Source organism: Sorex fumeus, unplaced genomic scaffold, assembly GCF_029834395.1.
Source record: "Sorex fumeus unplaced genomic scaffold, SorFum_2.1 ptg000037l, whole genome shotgun sequence".
Lineage (NCBI taxonomy): Eukaryota > Metazoa > Chordata > Mammalia > Eulipotyphla > Soricidae > Sorex > Sorex fumeus.
Window position 1 is genome coordinate 47,016,812 of NW_026606094.1, and position 19,169 is coordinate 47,035,980.

At 38.1% G+C, this 19,169-nt stretch overlaps 1 protein-coding gene across 2 annotated transcripts in view; it reads left to right on the forward strand.

The window, feature by feature from the left end:
- The window catches only part of DYNC1I1 (dynein cytoplasmic 1 intermediate chain 1), a 378,224-nt gene that overhangs the window by 95,089 nt on the left and 263,966 nt on the right, over nucleotides 1-19,169 (forward strand). For both annotated transcript variants that reach the window (XM_056118121.1, XM_056118122.1), the window contains one exon: nucleotides 4,870-4,985. In XM_056118121.1, coding sequence (XP_055974096.1) covers nucleotides 4,870-4,985 — 116 coding nt within the window. The remainder of the gene's footprint in view (nucleotides 1-4,869; nucleotides 4,986-19,169) is intronic.

Below are 19,169 nucleotides of genomic sequence, written 5' to 3' on the forward strand. Positions count from 1 at the left end.
TGTCTGACACTCATTCTCTTATTCTCTCATTAATCTGTTAATTAATCTCTGATCAAAACTCTCCACCTAGCGTGGCCCATTAAGCTTTATAAGATTGATCCAGAGACATTTTTCCCTATGCACTGGGTTTTATGTTTCAGGATTTTGGGAGGTACAAGTAAATCTGACAGGACAATGAAGTACCCATGCTACACCTTCATATTGCTAACTATATCATAGTCAGCTGCTAAAATGATCAGATTCAGTAGGGGGACGGGAGAGGGAGGAGGAAGCTTCTGGTTATGCTGGTTTGGGTGTATCCTCTGAATTTGTATTATGATTTGTTCCCAAGTCGAGTAACTATAGCTAAGCAGGGATCCTCTTTAGGAATCACGATTTTAGGGCTTCTGACTTCATTTGGCTTTACTCTAGTTTCAAATGAATCCAAATATCTGTGACCTTATTATAACATCTTAGGTGATTTGAATTGTTTTCTTATAGTCATTTTAAGCTTAACAAACATTTAATCCAATGTGTTTAAAATATTATCAAATCTTACTTTAGAATAAACTACTTAGATGGAGATGCATGGCTTAATAATGTGGCCATTTCTCTTATGGCATGGATAACTGAAGTCTAAATTTATGTTTCTTTATCCTGCTTGCTGCCTGCATCTCCTACATTTATTTTTACTGCCCTTCCTTCCTCCAGTATCTATTTCTCTCCTGCTGTGTATCTGAACTAAGTCCTGACATATAGAGATAAGTCAGTAAGAGATCAATAAATGTTCTCTCAGGTTAGACATGAAAAGAGGTGAATTCAGTGATGTAAAACAAGGCCTATGGCAGAAGTAGAGGTGTGTACAGTATTGACACAAAAGCTTTCAGTGGGTGTTGAAATAGTGGAAAAGGTTATTTTGGGATTAGAAGAGACAAGTCAGCATGGAGACAGGAAACCTTTTCTTTAACTAAAGGAGAAGGAATAATTGTTATACTAGATTTTATATATAATTTCTAATACACAAGTATTAGAGAATACTATGATATTTTTTATTTGTTTGCTAAATAACTAGCAACCTTAAGACATTGAATGAAAATGACATACAATACTATGTCCATACTTTAAAACATACAGTTAACATTACTTCTTATATGTATGCCTTTATAATTTATTGTCTGATAAAAATTATAGAAATATCTTAAGAAAATGGCTCTATCAGACTCATGTACAGGGCTGGATTCTGCAGGAGCTGAGACAGAAGTGAGGTCTCCACTGAAGTAAACTCTGAAAAACGTGTATCTCTTGACTGGGGCGCCACCTTCTGGACAGCCTTTCTAAGCTGGCTGAGGAAGAAAAACTGGTTTTCATCTCAGAAAACATGGTATTTCCATTACGTCCTCTGAATCTTGGTCATTCCATTTCCCAGAAATTCCATCTCATGCTTAGGAAATGAACACATATTATTGCATATATATCATATTATAGCATATTAATACACTATTAATAGTTTATAATAGTGTACCTCAGTGAGAGGACAGGTAGTCGTAGGACATTAGGAAAAAAAATAAGATCAGGAAAGTCCCTATGTAAGTTCGTGGCCTTGAACTTAGTGTCCAAGGAAGCCAAATCCTTGCTCTTTCATTTTATACCTTTGTGATTTAAAAACAAAAAACCTACTTAATATTCACTACGCCTTTCTCAATACAAAATTAGAATATGATGCAAAATGTCAATGTTAAGTATGATATATGAACCAGTCTATTTTTTCATTTGGAAAATAATGTAAAATTTTAATGACAAAGTATCTGAAATGTGACATATTACAAGGCATAGTTACTAAGAAACCAGTAACATGTGCTCTAAGTGAAATTAACTTGAAGACTATATGGGAAGATTAGGTACTCTGCCAGGACCTTATTTAAAGTGTTTTAAGGAGTTAAAGCAGAATATAAATCACATAAGAAGAATCATTCTCAAGCAAGGAAAATTCACATGTTGATCAATGTGTCTGTTGATTAACAGCATCAGAGCAGATTTGTAAAATAAAAATTTCTAATAGTTTGGATTGAATTGGGATGTTGAACTCACAAACAGCATGAATGGAGAGCTGGCTGAAACTTTGATAATTATTGAAGAAAGAAAATGCTTTTGTTTGCATAATAAGTCCACCTTTGCAAGTTATGTTTTGAAAGCATAAGTTTCATGTTGAAACTAATTTTCATTAAGAGAAAAGAAAAAGAAAAAAAAAACCTCTTCAGGCAGCCCAAACCTATATGTGTGCCCATTACTAAGAAACCACAATGTACTTATGACTTAGTGGCACATAGAATCTTCAAGTCTATTATCTTAAAGAAAATTTAATTTAGAACACTTATAAATCTTTCCTTACTGATTTTTGAAAGCAATAAGCATTTAGTTAATGAAAAAGATAAAAGTAGAGATGCTTGATCCAGGAGTATCTTACAGGCAAAAGAGTGCTTTACAAGTGTTAGATTCAGTGGAACTTCTCAACAATGAAATGAAATACACCCATTCATAGATAAGAAGCATGAGGATTACAGGGGTTATTTACCTATCCAAGTCTTTTACTTACTATTCAACTGGTAAGTGATCAGAGATTTAAACCCAAATTTCCATTCCTTTATTCCTTTATAAGTACAGGATGTCAGCATTATCCTATACCATCTCACTAGTTGGTTTGTATTTGCTCTGGGAGATTACCAAATTAGAGAACAGCAAGTCTTGTTGCCTAGTGCCTGCTGCTTGGCACACAACATACAGGCCTCTTGCTTAAGTCCATCAGCACGATGCCCTGGAACCCCTGCCTGCAGATATGAGTGCCTCTGTGGGATGGGGAGACCTTTTCACCTCACACAGATCCATGACATTCTTGGATCCAGTATGATCTCGCCATGTCAGGTAGGGAGTAATTTAAAGCAATGGGTAGGTGTGGAGTTGGGAAGGGGATTCTTCTTCGCCTTTTCCATCTCCTGGTGATGCATATTGATGCATACTCTTGGGAACTTAGAAAGATGCCCTGACTCTTAAACAGGAGAGGAATTTTGCCTTAGTCAGTTCTGGCATATCTATTCATGTTTTCTTCTGATAAAACAGAGCTACTCCAAGTGGAAAAACATCCATTCCTAATTTAAGGCAAGTTTAAAGTATTGCCTTAGATTCCCTTTGAAACCTTGACCCTCTTGCTTTATTTAGTAATTTTGTTTCTAGTACACTTTCTGTGTTTTACCCCATAATTCTGCGGGGGGCCATTCACCTCCTTTTACACTTTTGTGACTAGCTTCCTGAGGGAACATAGCCTGTTCCATCCAGGCCTGTGTGCAGCTCTTGTCACACATGCCATGCTGCGATTCTGATGTCTTTCATCTGTGGGAAATCTTCGGTCCTATATTGTTCCAATACACAGAAAAAATTTTGTCTCCTATTAATAAGTAGGAAATTATGGGTTGAAATTTATAGCTGTGATATGTGATCTTTCACTTTATACTACATATGATAAAAATAAAGCGTGCCATCTGTTAATATTAGAATGGGATAGGATGTGTTTCTTGAGCTCTAAAGAGCTAGTGTGAGATTTGGGCAAAATGGCTATTTCACCTCTGCCTCTGTTACTTCACCTTTACCTCTCTCCCTCCTTCCCTCCCTGTGCCCCCATACATATATGACACTCAGATAATTTATGCCTATGAAATGGAATGTCCATTTTTATGTAATAATATCAAATCTATATACCAAAAATGTTCAGAAGTTGCTTTAAGATACTGATGTCTATAAATTTATGGATATCATTTGCCCATCATTTGTACATCAGCTAGGTATAAATATAACTGCATGCAGTATCTACATTCCATGTATTTGTCACTTATTTTCATGTAAATTACAACAGTTTAAGCCCTCATTTTATAGATGAGGAAACTAAGTCACAGAAAAATTAGGTACTTGTTCAAGATCACAGACATGTCTCATAAGTTTATAAGTGTTCTTAACCACAATACTAGGTTGCCTCCACAATTGTTTTCTGGGTGACTCAAGGGGCGTTACAGATTTGGGGGGGGGGTGGAGGGGTAGAGCACTATAAGAAACTCAGATACGAATTTGGCTTGATGGAAAAAGCATTTGACCAGGACTCAGGCCCAGAGGATTTTAGCAGTTTACATTGATGTTTTTATACTGAATTCACCCTCATCTAAAAATTAAAATGACGTGCCCATATATTTTAGAGAGATGTTATGAAAATAGATTACTGCTGGGCATTAAGGGACCTGAAAACACCTAAAATGCTCCATAAATATTTTTAAAATGATTTTTCACATTCACACAGTTCTAAAATATGAAGCTGAAACTTTATCATGTAGACTTACTTATCAGTATTCTCTCAACAAGGTTTTACCTACCTGCTTATCTGTGTCAGTTCCTTTCCTGTGAGAGCTGTTATTCTCCCACTTGGAATACAATTCTGTCACAGCTAGCATAAAAAAAATTCCATTAAAGATTTGTCTTGCTTTCTTTCAGACTTGACAAGCTTGACTTTCCTTTTGCCTCTCTCACCTAGGAGCCTAAAATCCTATATTGAAAATGTAATCCTCCTTTATAAATGTCAATCAAGCAAGCTCAGTATGCCCAGTGTGGGAGGGGTCTCATTTGAACTAAATCACGACCATGTTTTCTGATAGAAGTCATAAGGGAACCACCTGTTATCACCCAGCAAATTAGGGAACAAATGGGTCAAGATGTGCTGATGTCTCACCCAGGGCTAATACTGCTCCACAGTCTGAGAAACTGAGTGTGTTGGAAGTTTGAGTCTCACTACTGAGAGTTCTTCTATAAGAAACGCCTTCTCTTTCTCAGTGTTTGTCCTTTGTTAACTTCTAGGCGAAGACTGCATAAATTGGGTGTGTCGAAGGTTACTCAAGTGGATTTCCTGCCCAGGGAAGTAGTGTCCTACTCCAAAGAGACGCAGACTCCTCTGGCCACGCATCATTCTGAAGGTGAACTATGTCTTTTCATTTACTTTCCATGTAACCTTTGTAGAAATATCCAAAGACTTGTGTTCTTCTTGCCGGTTTCATATCTTACCGTGGGATATTCACAGGACACAAATACTTACACAGTGAAAACCTAGGACTCCTTTAGCTCTAAATATGAAAGCTCTAGAAAAGAACCACAGTGGTGCTCTTCCAAGGGAAACCTGCTTTAAGTTATTTGAGAGCATATGTTGTCAAACTGTAAGGAGGGAGAACACCATCAAAGAATGCCACGATCAAATTTCAACGATTATTGACACCAGAAGTAGATATTTATCATTAGTAGGAGACAGCAACTACAATCTAGCAGTGATTCCTCAGAATATTCTTCTGGAATATAATCATATCTATTCATTTTAGTCTAAATGTTAGTAGGGTTGAATAGTTGTAATGGGAATGTAAGGATCACAAAACCCTAAAATCTTCAGTATAACCCAGTGTTTTATAGAAAAACTTTGCTGACCCCTATTTGCTTTACTAATTCAAGTGACAATATACTGATTTCTTACTATGATTTAAAATTATTTCCAAGCAAGTTCCTCATAAGTAAATGTAAATACACTTATGTTGAAGGGTTGAGAGGCCTTTCTGGGTCCAGGCCAAGGGGTGGTAAAAGAATTGATGAAGAGCGAGATGGTTTGAGCATGAACCAACCAGTTTTATCAAAGGGATATAGTCCACTGTGTCTAGTGACACAGTGGAGGCCTCCAAAGAAAGTGACTTGTCTAGCATAATTATGGCATAGATTTTGGGTGCTTTTGGCGGGGAAACTTCTGCTTTCAACAGATTAGTTCTGTGAGGGGGTGAACAGGAGATGCCAATCACATAGGAAGTACAATAAATACATATAATAATTTGGATCAAATATGACATGTTCTAAGCTAATCAGATAAAGATAACGAAACAACTTGTGCCTATCCTGGGAAGGGCGTATTGTGGTCAGTTCTGGAAATTTAGGTGACAGAAGCACAGAATGTATGTCTTATTGGGTCAAATTGATTAGACAGGGGTCTCAACGCCACTTCTAGGAACTGTGGGGCAGAATGGAGCAGAGGTAGGTCCTCTAGAGCACCTGGTCACAGTTCATTATCTTAGAAAGGAGGGTCTCTGCCTGCCAGGCCTTTGAAATGGTGAACTTAAAGTAAAAGACGTCTTTTCAGGAGACTTTTGCTAGAGTACTTTATATATCTACTTCCAGGCTCCCCAGAAATTACCAAGTGAAAAATTTGCATGAAAATCCCAGTAACTCATATTTACATAATTAGATTCATTGAAGGTGCTAAGTAAAAATACTTCCAAGCAGTAAAAACTGTACCAAAGCAAAAGAGGGATATGTATACTGAAATTAGATAAATGAAAGTCGCATTGTGAGATAATAACACTGCTATTATACTTTACAGATTGTTGTCCTACTTTATTTTTTTGTTATGATGAATAAGATATTACTATTCTGGGTTCAATACTGCTAATGTGGTGAGTAAATACCGAACAAAAGGCATAAGACTGAAAGTGATTTGTGTTCTCTGTTTAGTTCATGACAAATATATGCATCAGTTCAGTTTGGTTGTGCAGTTGCAAGGATGTCCAGTTTTTGTTTTAAACACAGTGTCAAAAGTAAGGTTTGAAAACAATTCCTTGAATTAGAGCACTGACTGCAGATCTTACAAAATCCTTTCCTGGGTAATGCTGGCTGGCCTAGGAATGATTCTTTGATAGCATTTCCAGTCAGTTAAGGAAATGAGAGCAAACAAGTAGCACCCTCTGGTGGTAAAATTATAAACCAACCTCTCCACCAACGTTGAGAACTGTATTTTAATGGGGCAGAAAACATGAAGTTAGAAAATCCTCAGAGTTTACCTAGTCTATCCTTGGACCTGTAGGCAGATCAGGAAGATCATTAAAAAACAGCTTCACAGCCCAACCAAAACATTTGTTTGAGTTAATTTGCTGCCAGAGGTATTTGCAGAGCTGTAGCCTGAGGTATGTTTATTTAGCCCAAAACTTGACCCATAATATAAAGTTAAACAACCGAAATAGGAGAAAGAGTGAGTTATTTTTTTGGAAAATGTATAAACTTCAGATACTGAAAATGGTACAGAAATATTTACAAGAAAAGATAAATTAAGGATGAAAAGGCATCAGCTCTAAACTTTTAAACTGGAACACATCAAAAGGCAAAGCCTGTGCTTCCTGTTTTATTGCTGCAGAGAGAGTTTGGGAGCCCTCATTATTCTGTGGTCCTAGCAGCAGGAAAGAAAGAATTTATTTCCCAGCCATTAGTAGACATTCTTCTGTTTTGTTAGCAAGATTCATAGAGGGGATTTTTGTTTGGTGGGTTGATGTTTTTTTATTTGGATAGTGATGGGTGTTTCGAGGGTTCAGATTCCACAATATAGATTTGAAATAAAAAAAGAACTAGCTGCTGTACCTCAAGACATTAAGGTAATATCTGATGGGGTTAAACAGGAAAAACTTTGTATTCGGGTCCAGCAAACTGTTCTCTCTCCTCACAGTTCTGTGATCTGGTGTTGCAAAGAGCCAGCCATCCACCACCAGGCTGTGGAGGGCGCTGTTGCTGTTCTTTCCTTGCAGCAGAAAGGAACTGGTTGAGGGAGAACTGGGAGGCAGTAGCAAGGTCGGCTATGGAGCGGGTTTAGATTGGCCTCCAGTTCAGGACTTGAGACATGATACGTGTTCATTACATCTGCAGCTATACAGAGGCAGGAAACAATGAGCTTGTGCACTTTATGAGGCTCTTGGAAGGAGAATATTTAAAGTGGTGGTGTATATAAGCACCATTATTGGCATGGCTGTATGAAATGCTGCAGAAAACAGTACTCAAAATAATGATCTCTGAACACTGATTGGTTTTACAGATGGGAAGCTCTAATGAAGTTCCTCTGCTTTCATATTTTAACCCTTTAAAGTAAAGAGAAAAGGAATTTTGAGTTAATCCAAATTTTAGTCTCTTTCATATGCACAATAGGGAACCCTCTCTTAATGTACTGAGCTCTTATGAAAAACTCTGTACAGAATGATTTACACCAGGATGATTTTGGAATACAATCCCCATGAATACTGTTTAATTCTGCTTTTTCAATATAAGTTTGGACCTTCCTTCTTTGCTTACATTAGTTACACAGATATAAAACTGAGAATCAGAAATAGTGATTTTGGCAGCAATATAGATCTATTCCCAAAACATTTTTAAGCATGTCCTTTTATTCCCAAGTTGTAAGAAAAGGAGAAAGATGGTTCCCTGATAAACTGTCCTGTTCGTTCTATTAATAATACCTTCCTGAACTGATTATGAGGTCCTGACTATGAGGAAGCTAGTTTTTTTTTCATCTTTACTGTATTAAATAAGAGTGGTTCAGAATAGACTGTCAATAATTCCAGACATCATAGAAACTCCCAAGTTGTATGTTTCTGGGGAGGATGGTAATCTCGTGTGTGTGTGTGTGTTGAAAATTATACTCTGTCATACTCTTGTCATACATGCAAGGCAAGTGCTCTACCAGTGAGCTACATCACATAGCATTGAACTCGTAAGCCCATGCCTAATCATGGCTATGTATCATCTCATTGTATATATGTGCACATATATATGCATATGTGTGAATGTATATACACCAATACACACATAAATACATATGCATATACTCACACATATCACAGTTTCATCAATTGATCTGTCAATGAATACTTAGGTTGCGTTATTATCTTGAGTTTTTGAAAATATTTCTGCCATGAATATATGAAATGTATTTTTAGTTATTGTAAAGTTTTTGTTGTTTTTTGTTTGGTAGGGTACAATCAGTGGTGCTCAGGGCTTACTCTTAGCTCCAAATTCAGTGATCACTTCAGGCAGTGCCCAGGGGCCCATACCAGGTGCTGGGTAGTGAACCTTGGTTGGCCACATGCAAATCAAGCTACCTACCCACTGTATTATTGCTCCAGCCCTAATGATTCTAAGTTTTCTTTAAATAACTATCTAGAAACGAAATTGATGTTATAGTTCTATTTTAAGAATCTCCACCGTTTTTCATAGTGGCTGTACTAATTTACATTCCTAAGAACAACTTATAGAGCTTCACTTTTTCTCTAACACTTGTTATTTTTAGCTTTTTTTGTGACATTTTCAGACTCTCTTCCCATTTTTGATATTATATATTCTTACCTATTATTGAGCACATGATGTATGAATATCTTCTTTTAGTAAATTGGATTTCATTAGTTATTTTAGTAGTACAGGATCTTTATAATTTGAAATGATTCCATTCCTTTATTTTTGCTTTGTTTTCCTTGCTTTTAGAGTCAACACATCTCTCCTACCCCTACAAAATTGCTAAGTGTCAAAGATTTTACCACTTATGTATTTTTCAAATAGTTTTAATGTTTTAGGTCTTACATTGAAGGCTTTAATACATTTTGAGTTAATTTTTGACAGTGCTTGAGTTTTATGCTTTTGCATGTAGCTTTCTAGCTTTTCCCTACTGATATAATCTTGTCTTATATGCTTTATTATAAATTGACTATATGTGCATAGGTGTATTTCTGTGGACTCAATTCTTGTCCATTGAAGTATTTCTGTTTTTATGACAGTACCATACTATTTTGATTACTATAAATTTGTAGTATAGTTTGAAAGAAGGAAATGTGATGTGTTGATCTCTGATTTTCATGACAGCTTAACTATCTGGGATCTTTTAGTCTCTTTTTAAGAAAAATGTGATTAGAATCTTTATAGGAATTGCACTGAATATGCAAAAATTACTTTGGTTTATAAAGACATCTTAACAATTTTTATTCTTCTAAACGATGAACATGGACTGACATTCTATTTCTTTAATTAATGTTATAGCTTTCAGTATAGATGACTCTTTCATTTCTGGTTAAACTTATTTGTAGGTTTTTTTAATTCTTTAGTGAAATTTTAAATTTGATTGTTTCTAATATTGCTTTCTGACATTTTATTGTTATTAGTTCTAACAGTATTTTGGTGTTGTCTCTAGGCTTTTTTAATATATATTTTGTAGACTAAACATACAGTATTTTTCTTTGTACAGATATGAATGTGATGGTCCCAAGGATTAGGGATTGTTAACTGGAGCAACTGACCTTTGGGTTTAGAAGTCTGACATGAGATGAAAGAACTGATTCTGGAGATGTTGGAGCCAGAGAAAGAGTTCAGGAGGCTGATGCATGATTTGCACACAGCTGAGTCAGGTCCAATCCCTGCCAAGTGTGGGCCAAAAACCAGATAATAAAAAAGAAAGGGAGGATCAGGGAGAAGTTTATGATGGTCAGAGTTACAAGATCACTATCACTGTGATAATCTAACAGGCTGAATCATGGAAGATACAAGTGGTAGCATTATCTTTCTAGATCATGTTGAGGAAAAGGTTTCATGCCTGACTTCTGTAGGTCCCATGAACACTGCTTAGTAAACTACCCCCTCGAAAGGACTTTTAAAAAGTTAAGATATGAAGGTTTTGATCTGTCATTTTGGGTTGAACTAAAAAATAATAGTGTCAGTTACTCTTCCTTACCAATTTGATTTGGAAATTTTGAGTGTTTACACAGAACCAGCTGTGCCAAACTCAAGATTCAAGTCTGAAGTTGGCTGCCTTCTGGGTAGTAAGCAGGGCCTAGTATAATCCCTTTCAGGGAGATTTAAGGTCAGTATTTGTTCTCAGTGGCTCCAAATCAGCAGGGTGAGAAAAAATTTAAAACATTAGTATGTAACCAGATATTCGAGGAAACCAGAATTCAGGAGCCAGTCCAGTTACAGGTTTGTACTTAGGAGTTTTTGAATTCTAGAGGTTAGGATAGAGATCAAAAAGTAAATGTTCCATCTTGGTTTATAAAATATACTAAGTTGCTGTAAGACATATAGCTAAATATGGAAAAAACATTAAGAAACTAGTAATGTTTCCAAGTTAAAAAAAAATTAGAATTCCCCCCTCTTCAGCATATTCAGTCCTATGCAATTAACACTTGTTTTACTTAAATCTAGTTTTTCTGCTTTAGAAAAGCATAACCCAGTTTAGTTTTATATTCTTAAAAGTCTAAAAACCTTTTGGTCAAAGTCTTTTCCATAATACTCCTTGAAGATGGGCACTTTTATAAAAGAACCAAAGTGAAACAATAACTGTAACTAATGACTTTTAAATGACAATGGTAAAGATCTGATGAGTTTATTATAATGCAATTGACAAGAAAATTTTATATTAATTATAATTAACATAATTATGGATAAAATTCCATTATATATCAGCTTTCTGAATTTTTTATACAGTAGATAGTTAATATACTTTTTAACCACAGTTTCATTTTAACATTGGTGGAGGGAAAAATATTTTCTGATGTTGAATGAATGAGTCCACATCATTTGAGAAGATGCTTTGAAGTCATAGTTTCCAAGAAAAGAACCTATGAAATGAAGTGAAAACTTACTGCTTAATTGCTGAATAACCTACTACTACTACTACACACACACACACACACATACACACACACACACAACTTACAGAAGGCTTGGCATTGCTTTTTGATAATGCTTTCCATTAAATTTCACAATCAACCAAGGCTGGCTTAAGATTTCCTATTTCATTAGAGAATATATTGAGATTTTCAAGGAATTGTCTAAATTTGTCTACATAAAAAGGTCTCCATTAAAATTTTGGATTTGGGAAATTGACTAAAAATAATAAAAAGTTTAAAATCACTTGATTAAATAGGATAATGTGAACTGGGAAAACAGAAAAGACTCAGTTTTCCGAATTAATAAAAAAATTCAGATAAGACAATAGAAAGTACAGTAACTGGATAAAATACAAAATATTTTTAAAGGTAAAGAAAATGTTTTATCATGATCGCTATTGCAGCACACATACTAAAATTCTAAGAAAATGTTTTATAATCTGTTATCAAGTACACTGAAAATCAGTTTTTGTTTATAATTTTTGTTTAGAAGCCTATTTTTAAAAGCCTACTGTCTAATTATTCAACCATATCCAGCTTGAATGTATATAAAATACCTTGCCTGAGTTTTATACAGCGGTAAGGCGTTTGCCTTGCACGCAGCCAACATGGTCGACCTGAGTTCGATTCCTCCGCCCCTCTCGGAGAGTCCGGCAAGCTACCGAGAGTATCTCGCCCGCACGGCAGAGCCTGGCAAGCTCCCCGTGACGTATTCGATATGCCAGACACAGTAACAACAAAGTCTCCAATGGAGACGTTACTGGGCCGGCTCGAGCAAATCGAGTTTTATACACCAACCTCTTAGATTGTTTTATATTTAGATTTTGTTCTATGTTATATTCCTCTTTCTTATTCTGAAACAATAATCCTAACATTAGAACAAAATTATTTTCCCTACCAAACTACATCTTCATTCCTCATACCTCTAATTAAAAATGACTATCCTACTTGAATACAGAGATATTTAACCTCAGAAACCTTAGTTAATAAGAAAAAGACTAAGAAGCAAGCAGTCCTGGACAGATTTTTGTGGTTGCCAGACTTAGAATTTTATAAGTTCTAAAACTATATTTTTCCACATAGGAAATTTTCAAATGTCACACAAAATTTTTATTAGATGCAAATTTCTTAAGAAACTAAGAGTAGATAAACCTTTGCTCAATAAGTAATAATCCAGTATTTTAAATGATCTAGAATAATATTCGACTTGCTCGAGCGGGCCCAGTAACGTCTCCATTTGTTGTTACTGTGTCTGGCATATCGAATACTCTCGGTAGCTTGCCGGGCTCTCCGAGAGGGGCGGAGGAATTGAACTCGGGTCGGCCATGTTGGCTGCGTGCAAGGCAGACGCCCTACCCGCTGTGCTATCGCTCCAGCCCCTGTACTATTGCTCCAGCCCAATATTCAAGTATCTGTCATTTAACAAAAAGTTGGAAACTACTTTTAAGTAAACACACCTTAAAGTACAGTGTTGTTATGTATTTAATTTACTTGGTTTCAAAAATGTTTCTAGATAACTAACAAAAATTTAATCAGATGAAGTCAGTTATTACCCCAAACTATTTTTTTTGGTAAGAGATAATTGAACATATTTGATTATTAAGTAAGTAAGTAAAGGCCCTCCCGTTGATCATCGATTTGCTCGAGCGGGCCCAGTAACGTCTCCATTGGAGACTTTGTTGTTACTGTGTCTGGCATATCGAATACATCACGGGTGGCTTGCCAGGCTCTGCCGGGCGGGCGAGATACTCTCGGTAGCTGGCCGGGCTCTCCGAGAGGAGCGGAGGAATCGAACTCGGGTCGGCCATATTGGCTGCATGCAAGGCAGATGCCCTACCGCTGTGCTATCGCAAGGCAGTTAAAAAAAAAAAAAGCATTTTATTTTATCTTTTTTTTTTTTTTTTTTTGCTTTTTGGGTCTCACCTGGAGATGCACAGGGGTTACTCCTGGTTCTACACTCAGGAATCACCCCTGGCGGTGCTCAGGGGACCATATGGGATGCTGGGAATCGAACCTGGGTCGGCTGTATGCAAGGCAAACTCCCTACCCACTGTGCTATTGCTCCAGCCCCGAAGAAAAGCATTTTAAAAACAAGTAACTTTGAAAGAAAAGAAGAAAAAAAAACCCAACATTTTTTTTCTTTTTGGGTCATACCCAGTGATGCTCATGGGTTACCCCTGACTACACTCAGAAATTACTCCTGACAGCGCTTGGGGGACCATATGAGATGCTGGGGATCGAACCCAGGTCAGCCTTGTGCAAGGCAAATGCCCTACCTGCTGTGCCGTCTCTCTGGCCCCAGAAATCGAAAAATTCTTAAAACAGTAGTAGCAACCTGAATTGACCACTTCATATGTCATCCTCAAAATTGTTGGCCAAATTTTCTGAGAAATTCAATTTTCTTTACTAGGAAGGGGTTACCTTCACTAACATAGAAGAAACGCAAAGCTAAACATGGTAGGAAACATTGCCAGCCAGGAAACTGGAGCAACACTGTGACAAAGTTTATAATTGTAGCACTGTAGCACTGTCCTCCCATTGTTCATTGATTTGCTAGAGCAGACACCAGTAACATCTCACAACAAATTGTGAGGCTTGTTACTGTTTTTGTCATATTGAATACCTCATGGGGAGCTTGCCAGGCTTTGCTGTGCAGGACTCTCGGTAGCTAGCCAGGCTCTCCGAGAGAGGCGGAGGATGGAACCCGGGTCAGCTGAATGCAAGGCAAACGCCCTACCTGCTGTGCTATCGTCCCATAAATTTAATATTAATAAATGGACATCAGTTTTCCTTAGCCAGCTACAGCAAATACATTATTAGATGGTATTTACCCAATGTAAAACTCAGCTCCTGGGAGAGAACAAGACAGAGTCTCCTACCCTATGCCTGACTGTCTCCACCAGGGCCCAACAGCTGAAGACCATTGAGGCCCAGCCAAGGCCATGCTGGGAGCACTCTCCACACACTTGGATGAGCCTCACGCATAAAAGAACTGACAGAGGAACCCAGGTGTGTGGGACCCGGGGCTGAGATCTCCAAGCCTGCACAGTTTGGGACTGGACCTGCCAGTAACTAGACAGTTACACCCACCAACTGCTGTGTAACTCCAACAACGGCCAGGATCCAGAGATCATCACACTCAGCTCCTGGGAGAGAACAAGACAGAGTCTCCTACCCTATGCCTGACTGTCTCCACCAGGGCCCAACAGCTGAAGACCATCGAGGCCCAGCCAAGGCCATGCTGGGAGCACTCTCCACACACTTGGATGAGCCTCACGCATAAAAGAACTGACAGAGGAACCCAGGTGTGTGGGACCCGGGGCTGAGATCTCCAAACCTGCACAGTTTGGGACTGGACCTGCCAGTAACTAGACAGTTACACCCACCAACTGCCGTGTAACTCCAACAACGGCCAGGATCCAGAGATCATCACACTCAGCTCCCGGAAGCTTAACATCTTAACATGACATCTTAACATCTCATTCCTAATTTGGTCAAACTGGCAGGCTACCAAATGTAACATGCCCACACGGCAGAGTCTGGCAAACTCCCCGTGGTATACCCAATATGCCAAATACCAGTAACAATGATGGGTCTCATTCTCCTAACCCTGAAAAAGCCTTGAATATGGCACTTTAAAAAAAAAAAATCTCAGGGCTAGGACGAAGAAGACGTTACTGGCACCTGCTCGAGGCAATCGACGAACAACAGGGTGGTCGTGGTCGTGATCGTGATTTACCCAATGGGCTGGAGCAATAGCATAGCAGTTAGGGCTTTTTTGTCTTGCATGCGGCAGACCTTGGTTCAATTCCTCCGCCTCTCTTGGAGAGCCCCGCAAGCTACCAAGAATATTCCGCCCACACAGCAGAGCCTGGCAAGCTCCCCATGGTGTTACTGTTTTTATGTCAAAAACAGTAACAAGAAGTCTCAGAATGGAGATGTTACTGGTGCCCACTTGAGCAAATGGATGAACAACTGGAGGACAATGCTACAGTGCAGTAACTTTGAAGACACCTGTTTTAATGTATTCAGCAACAAATTTAAACTTCCTTTTATTATTTCATAAGTCACTGTCACTGACCTCCCGTTGTTCATTGATTTGCTCGAGCGGGCCCAGTAATGTCTCCATTGTAAGACTTGTTGTTACTGTGCTTGGCATATCGAATACGCCACGGGTAGCTTGCCAGGCTTTGCTGTGCGGGCGAGATACTCTCGGTAGCTTGCTAGGCTCTCCGAGAGGGACAGAGGAATCGAACTCGGGTCAGCCATGCTGGCTGCGTGCAAGGCAAACACCCTACCCGCTGTGCTATTGCTCCATTCCAATTCATAAGTGCTAACACTAATGTTTTATGTATTAATATAGAAACTATCTCTGAACCAACTAAATAGATCTCCTTATTGCTCCTGGTTGTACCATCTGGGCATAAAAATATATGTTAATATATGCACAGACATGCATAAACATAAGACAGACTCAGGCCTTAGAGACTGTTTAAATGAGTATGGTTTCCACTTATGTAACTTCTAATTAATTTATGTAAAGACATTCAGGATTTGTCAATGAAAAGAAAACTTATAAAAAGCTTGGGACTAGAAAGTTTGTATTGCTTGGAACCCCACTTTTCTTACTTTAAACCCCCTTTTCAAATTCCATCTATTTCCTTCTCTTCAGAATTGCTTCCCTGATGTTTTCAAAGCAGGTCCAAATCAGAATTTCTAGAAATAATAAGGTAGAACATTTACAGGGAAATAGTTCAAGTCCTCAGAAAAGGACTGTTCATTGTTTATGTTATAATAACTGGATGCACTTTGAGATGAGTATATGATGTTTGGGGAAGTGTATAGATTATGTGAACTCTGCTTTGATAAGCTTTCAAAAGGTAAGGCTAGTTGCCTCTAATCCTTTAAAGAACTGGGTTGTAGCCAGAATGATATTAAGGACTAACAAACCACTGAGCTACCTATGATGATTGTCTTCATTTTAGATTATAATATATCTCTAAATATATTTCTGTAAGGGCTGGAGCGATAGCACAGCAGTAGGGTGTTTGCCTTGCCGCAGCCAGCCCCACGGAGCTGGGTTCAATTCCTCCGCCCCTCTCCGAGAGCCCGGCAAGCTACTGAGAGTATCTCGCCCGCACGGCAAAGCCTGGCAAGCTACCCGTGATGTATTCAATATGCCAAACACAGTAACAACAAGTTTCAAAATGGAGATGTTACTGGGCCCTCTCGAGCAAATCGATGAACAATGGGAGGACAGTGCTATATATTTCTGCAATTAATTAACAGGTGGGCAACAACCTGAATATTATTAATCTCCCAAAGACAGAATTTCCCAAAGTCTACAATATCAGATTTGAGGATCTGGATACTTACCAGAATTGGTCAGACTTTGAATTAATGCATTTTCAGTTTATTCTTGTCTTTTTAAAGGAAGTACTAGTAACACTTTACTAGACACTCTTTTGAAGTTTGGTCATCTTTGGAAGAAGTCCTTAGAGGACAATCTCTTTTCTATTGTCCCAGCTGATTTGATCGCAGCTGGAACCCTGACTCCTGGGCCAGAATTTTACAGACAGTCTAGACCCCTAGGACAGTGCAATGTTTGTGTGCGGTTTTGATGTTTCTGGTTCTGTAGTTGTTATGGATTTTTAAAAAGCTAAAATCTTATAGGGGAAATAGGGCATACATTACCTATTTTCTCTTAGACTCTTTAGAATGAAAAGACAATTTAGAAAAAAAATTATTAGAATGAGTACTCAAAGGAGGACAAAAAAGGGTACTGGATATTACATAATTTTAGAGTCATGTAGGTACTTACTATCTTCTGAAATTTTTTAAGTCGTCTTTGTAGGCTACTACTTGTCAGTTACAGGAAATATCCTATTCTTTTTGAAACCCTCACCTTCAAATTTACTTCTCAAATGGTCTTATCTAGTTGAACTGTTCATCACAATAGCAGTAGTACTTCTTGGATTTTTTTAATTAAGGTTTCACTATTTTTATAGATTGTGATACACACACATATGTGTATACATCATATATAAACTTCTGGAACTACCATTCTTAGGCAACTAGTAAGTAGGTCCACTGATGCTTTTTGGAAATAAAATTTAACATTTTTAATTGATAAATATTCATTCAAAAATGCATGCACACCATAATTCATGCAGCACTCAGTACAGCAGCTAAGATTTGGAATCAACCTAGATGAAGTCCAATGACACATAAGTGAATCATGAAGATATACTGTGGTATTTATAAGCAGTGGAATGCCACACAGCTTTAAGGTGATGAAATCATGCACTTCGCAGCCACCTGGATGGAACTGGAAGACTTCATGCTAAATAAAATAAGCCAGATGAAGGATAAACACAGGGTGATATCGCTCATATGTGGTATTAGAATAACTGATGAGGGAAGGCAATGTTTTGAAAGTGGCATATGCCCTGATCAAAGTTGACCTCAATGTATAGGAAGGAATAGGAAAGAAAGAGTGGAGCAGGGTGGGGTGGAGAAGAGACAATGAGAAACAGTGATAGCCAGGTCAGAAAATTAATGTACAAAGATAGTTAAGGAATGATAGAGCCATATATCCAAACTACTGTTATCTAGAGACCCAGACTTTAACAACTGAATTTAGAAAGGTAACAGTAACAATAGCGGGTCTCATTCCCCTGACCCTGAAAGAGCCTGCAATATGGCAGCATTTGGGAAAGATGAATAAGGAGAGGCTGCTAACATCTCAGGGATGGGACGAATGGAGACATTACTGGCACCTGCTCGAGTAACTCAATGGACAACGGGATGACAGTGACCTCTTCAAGAGAGCAGGCTGGAGGCTGGGAGTAAGAAAATATTGGAGGAAACCTGGGAATATTGGTGGAGGGAAGTTGACACTAGTAGTGAGAGCAGTGCTGTAATACTTTATGTCTAAAACTCAACTATATATAACTTTGTAAATCTATGTTGCTTGAATTTTTTGAAAAACATATTAAAAAATGGCTAAAACTTTGAGCCAACTAATATTTATCAGGAATGTGTGGCTGTGTTGGAGATATTGTGTATTCTGCTCTAAATTATGATGATAAAGTTTTAATCCCAATTTTCCCGGCAAGCTACCGAGAGTATCTCACCCTCACAGTATAGCCTGTCATCTACCCATGACATATTCGATATGCCAAACACAGTGACAAGTCTCACGATGGAGACGTTACTGGGCCCACTCGAGCAAATCGATGAACAACGAGAGGACAGTGCTACAGAGCTACAAAGCCAAAAGAAAAGGCATGTAAAAGTTATGTTTATATTGTAGTCTATTAGGTATGCAATGGGCTGGAGCAATAGCACAGCAGGTAGGGTGTTTGCCTTGCATGCAGCCAACATGGCCGACCCGAGTTCGATTCCTCCGCCCCTCTCGGAGAGTCTGGCAAGCTACCGAGGGTATCTCGCCTGCACAGCAAAGCCTGGCAAGCTACCTGTGACGTATTCAATATGCCAAACACAGTAACAACAAGTCTCACGATGGAGATGTTACTGGGCCTGCTCAAGCAAATCAGTGAACAATGGGAGGACCGTGACTGTGACCATAGGTATGCAATAGTAGCACATCTAAAAACAACATAAATACTTTTTAAGAAATGAGCATACTTGGTGCTACAA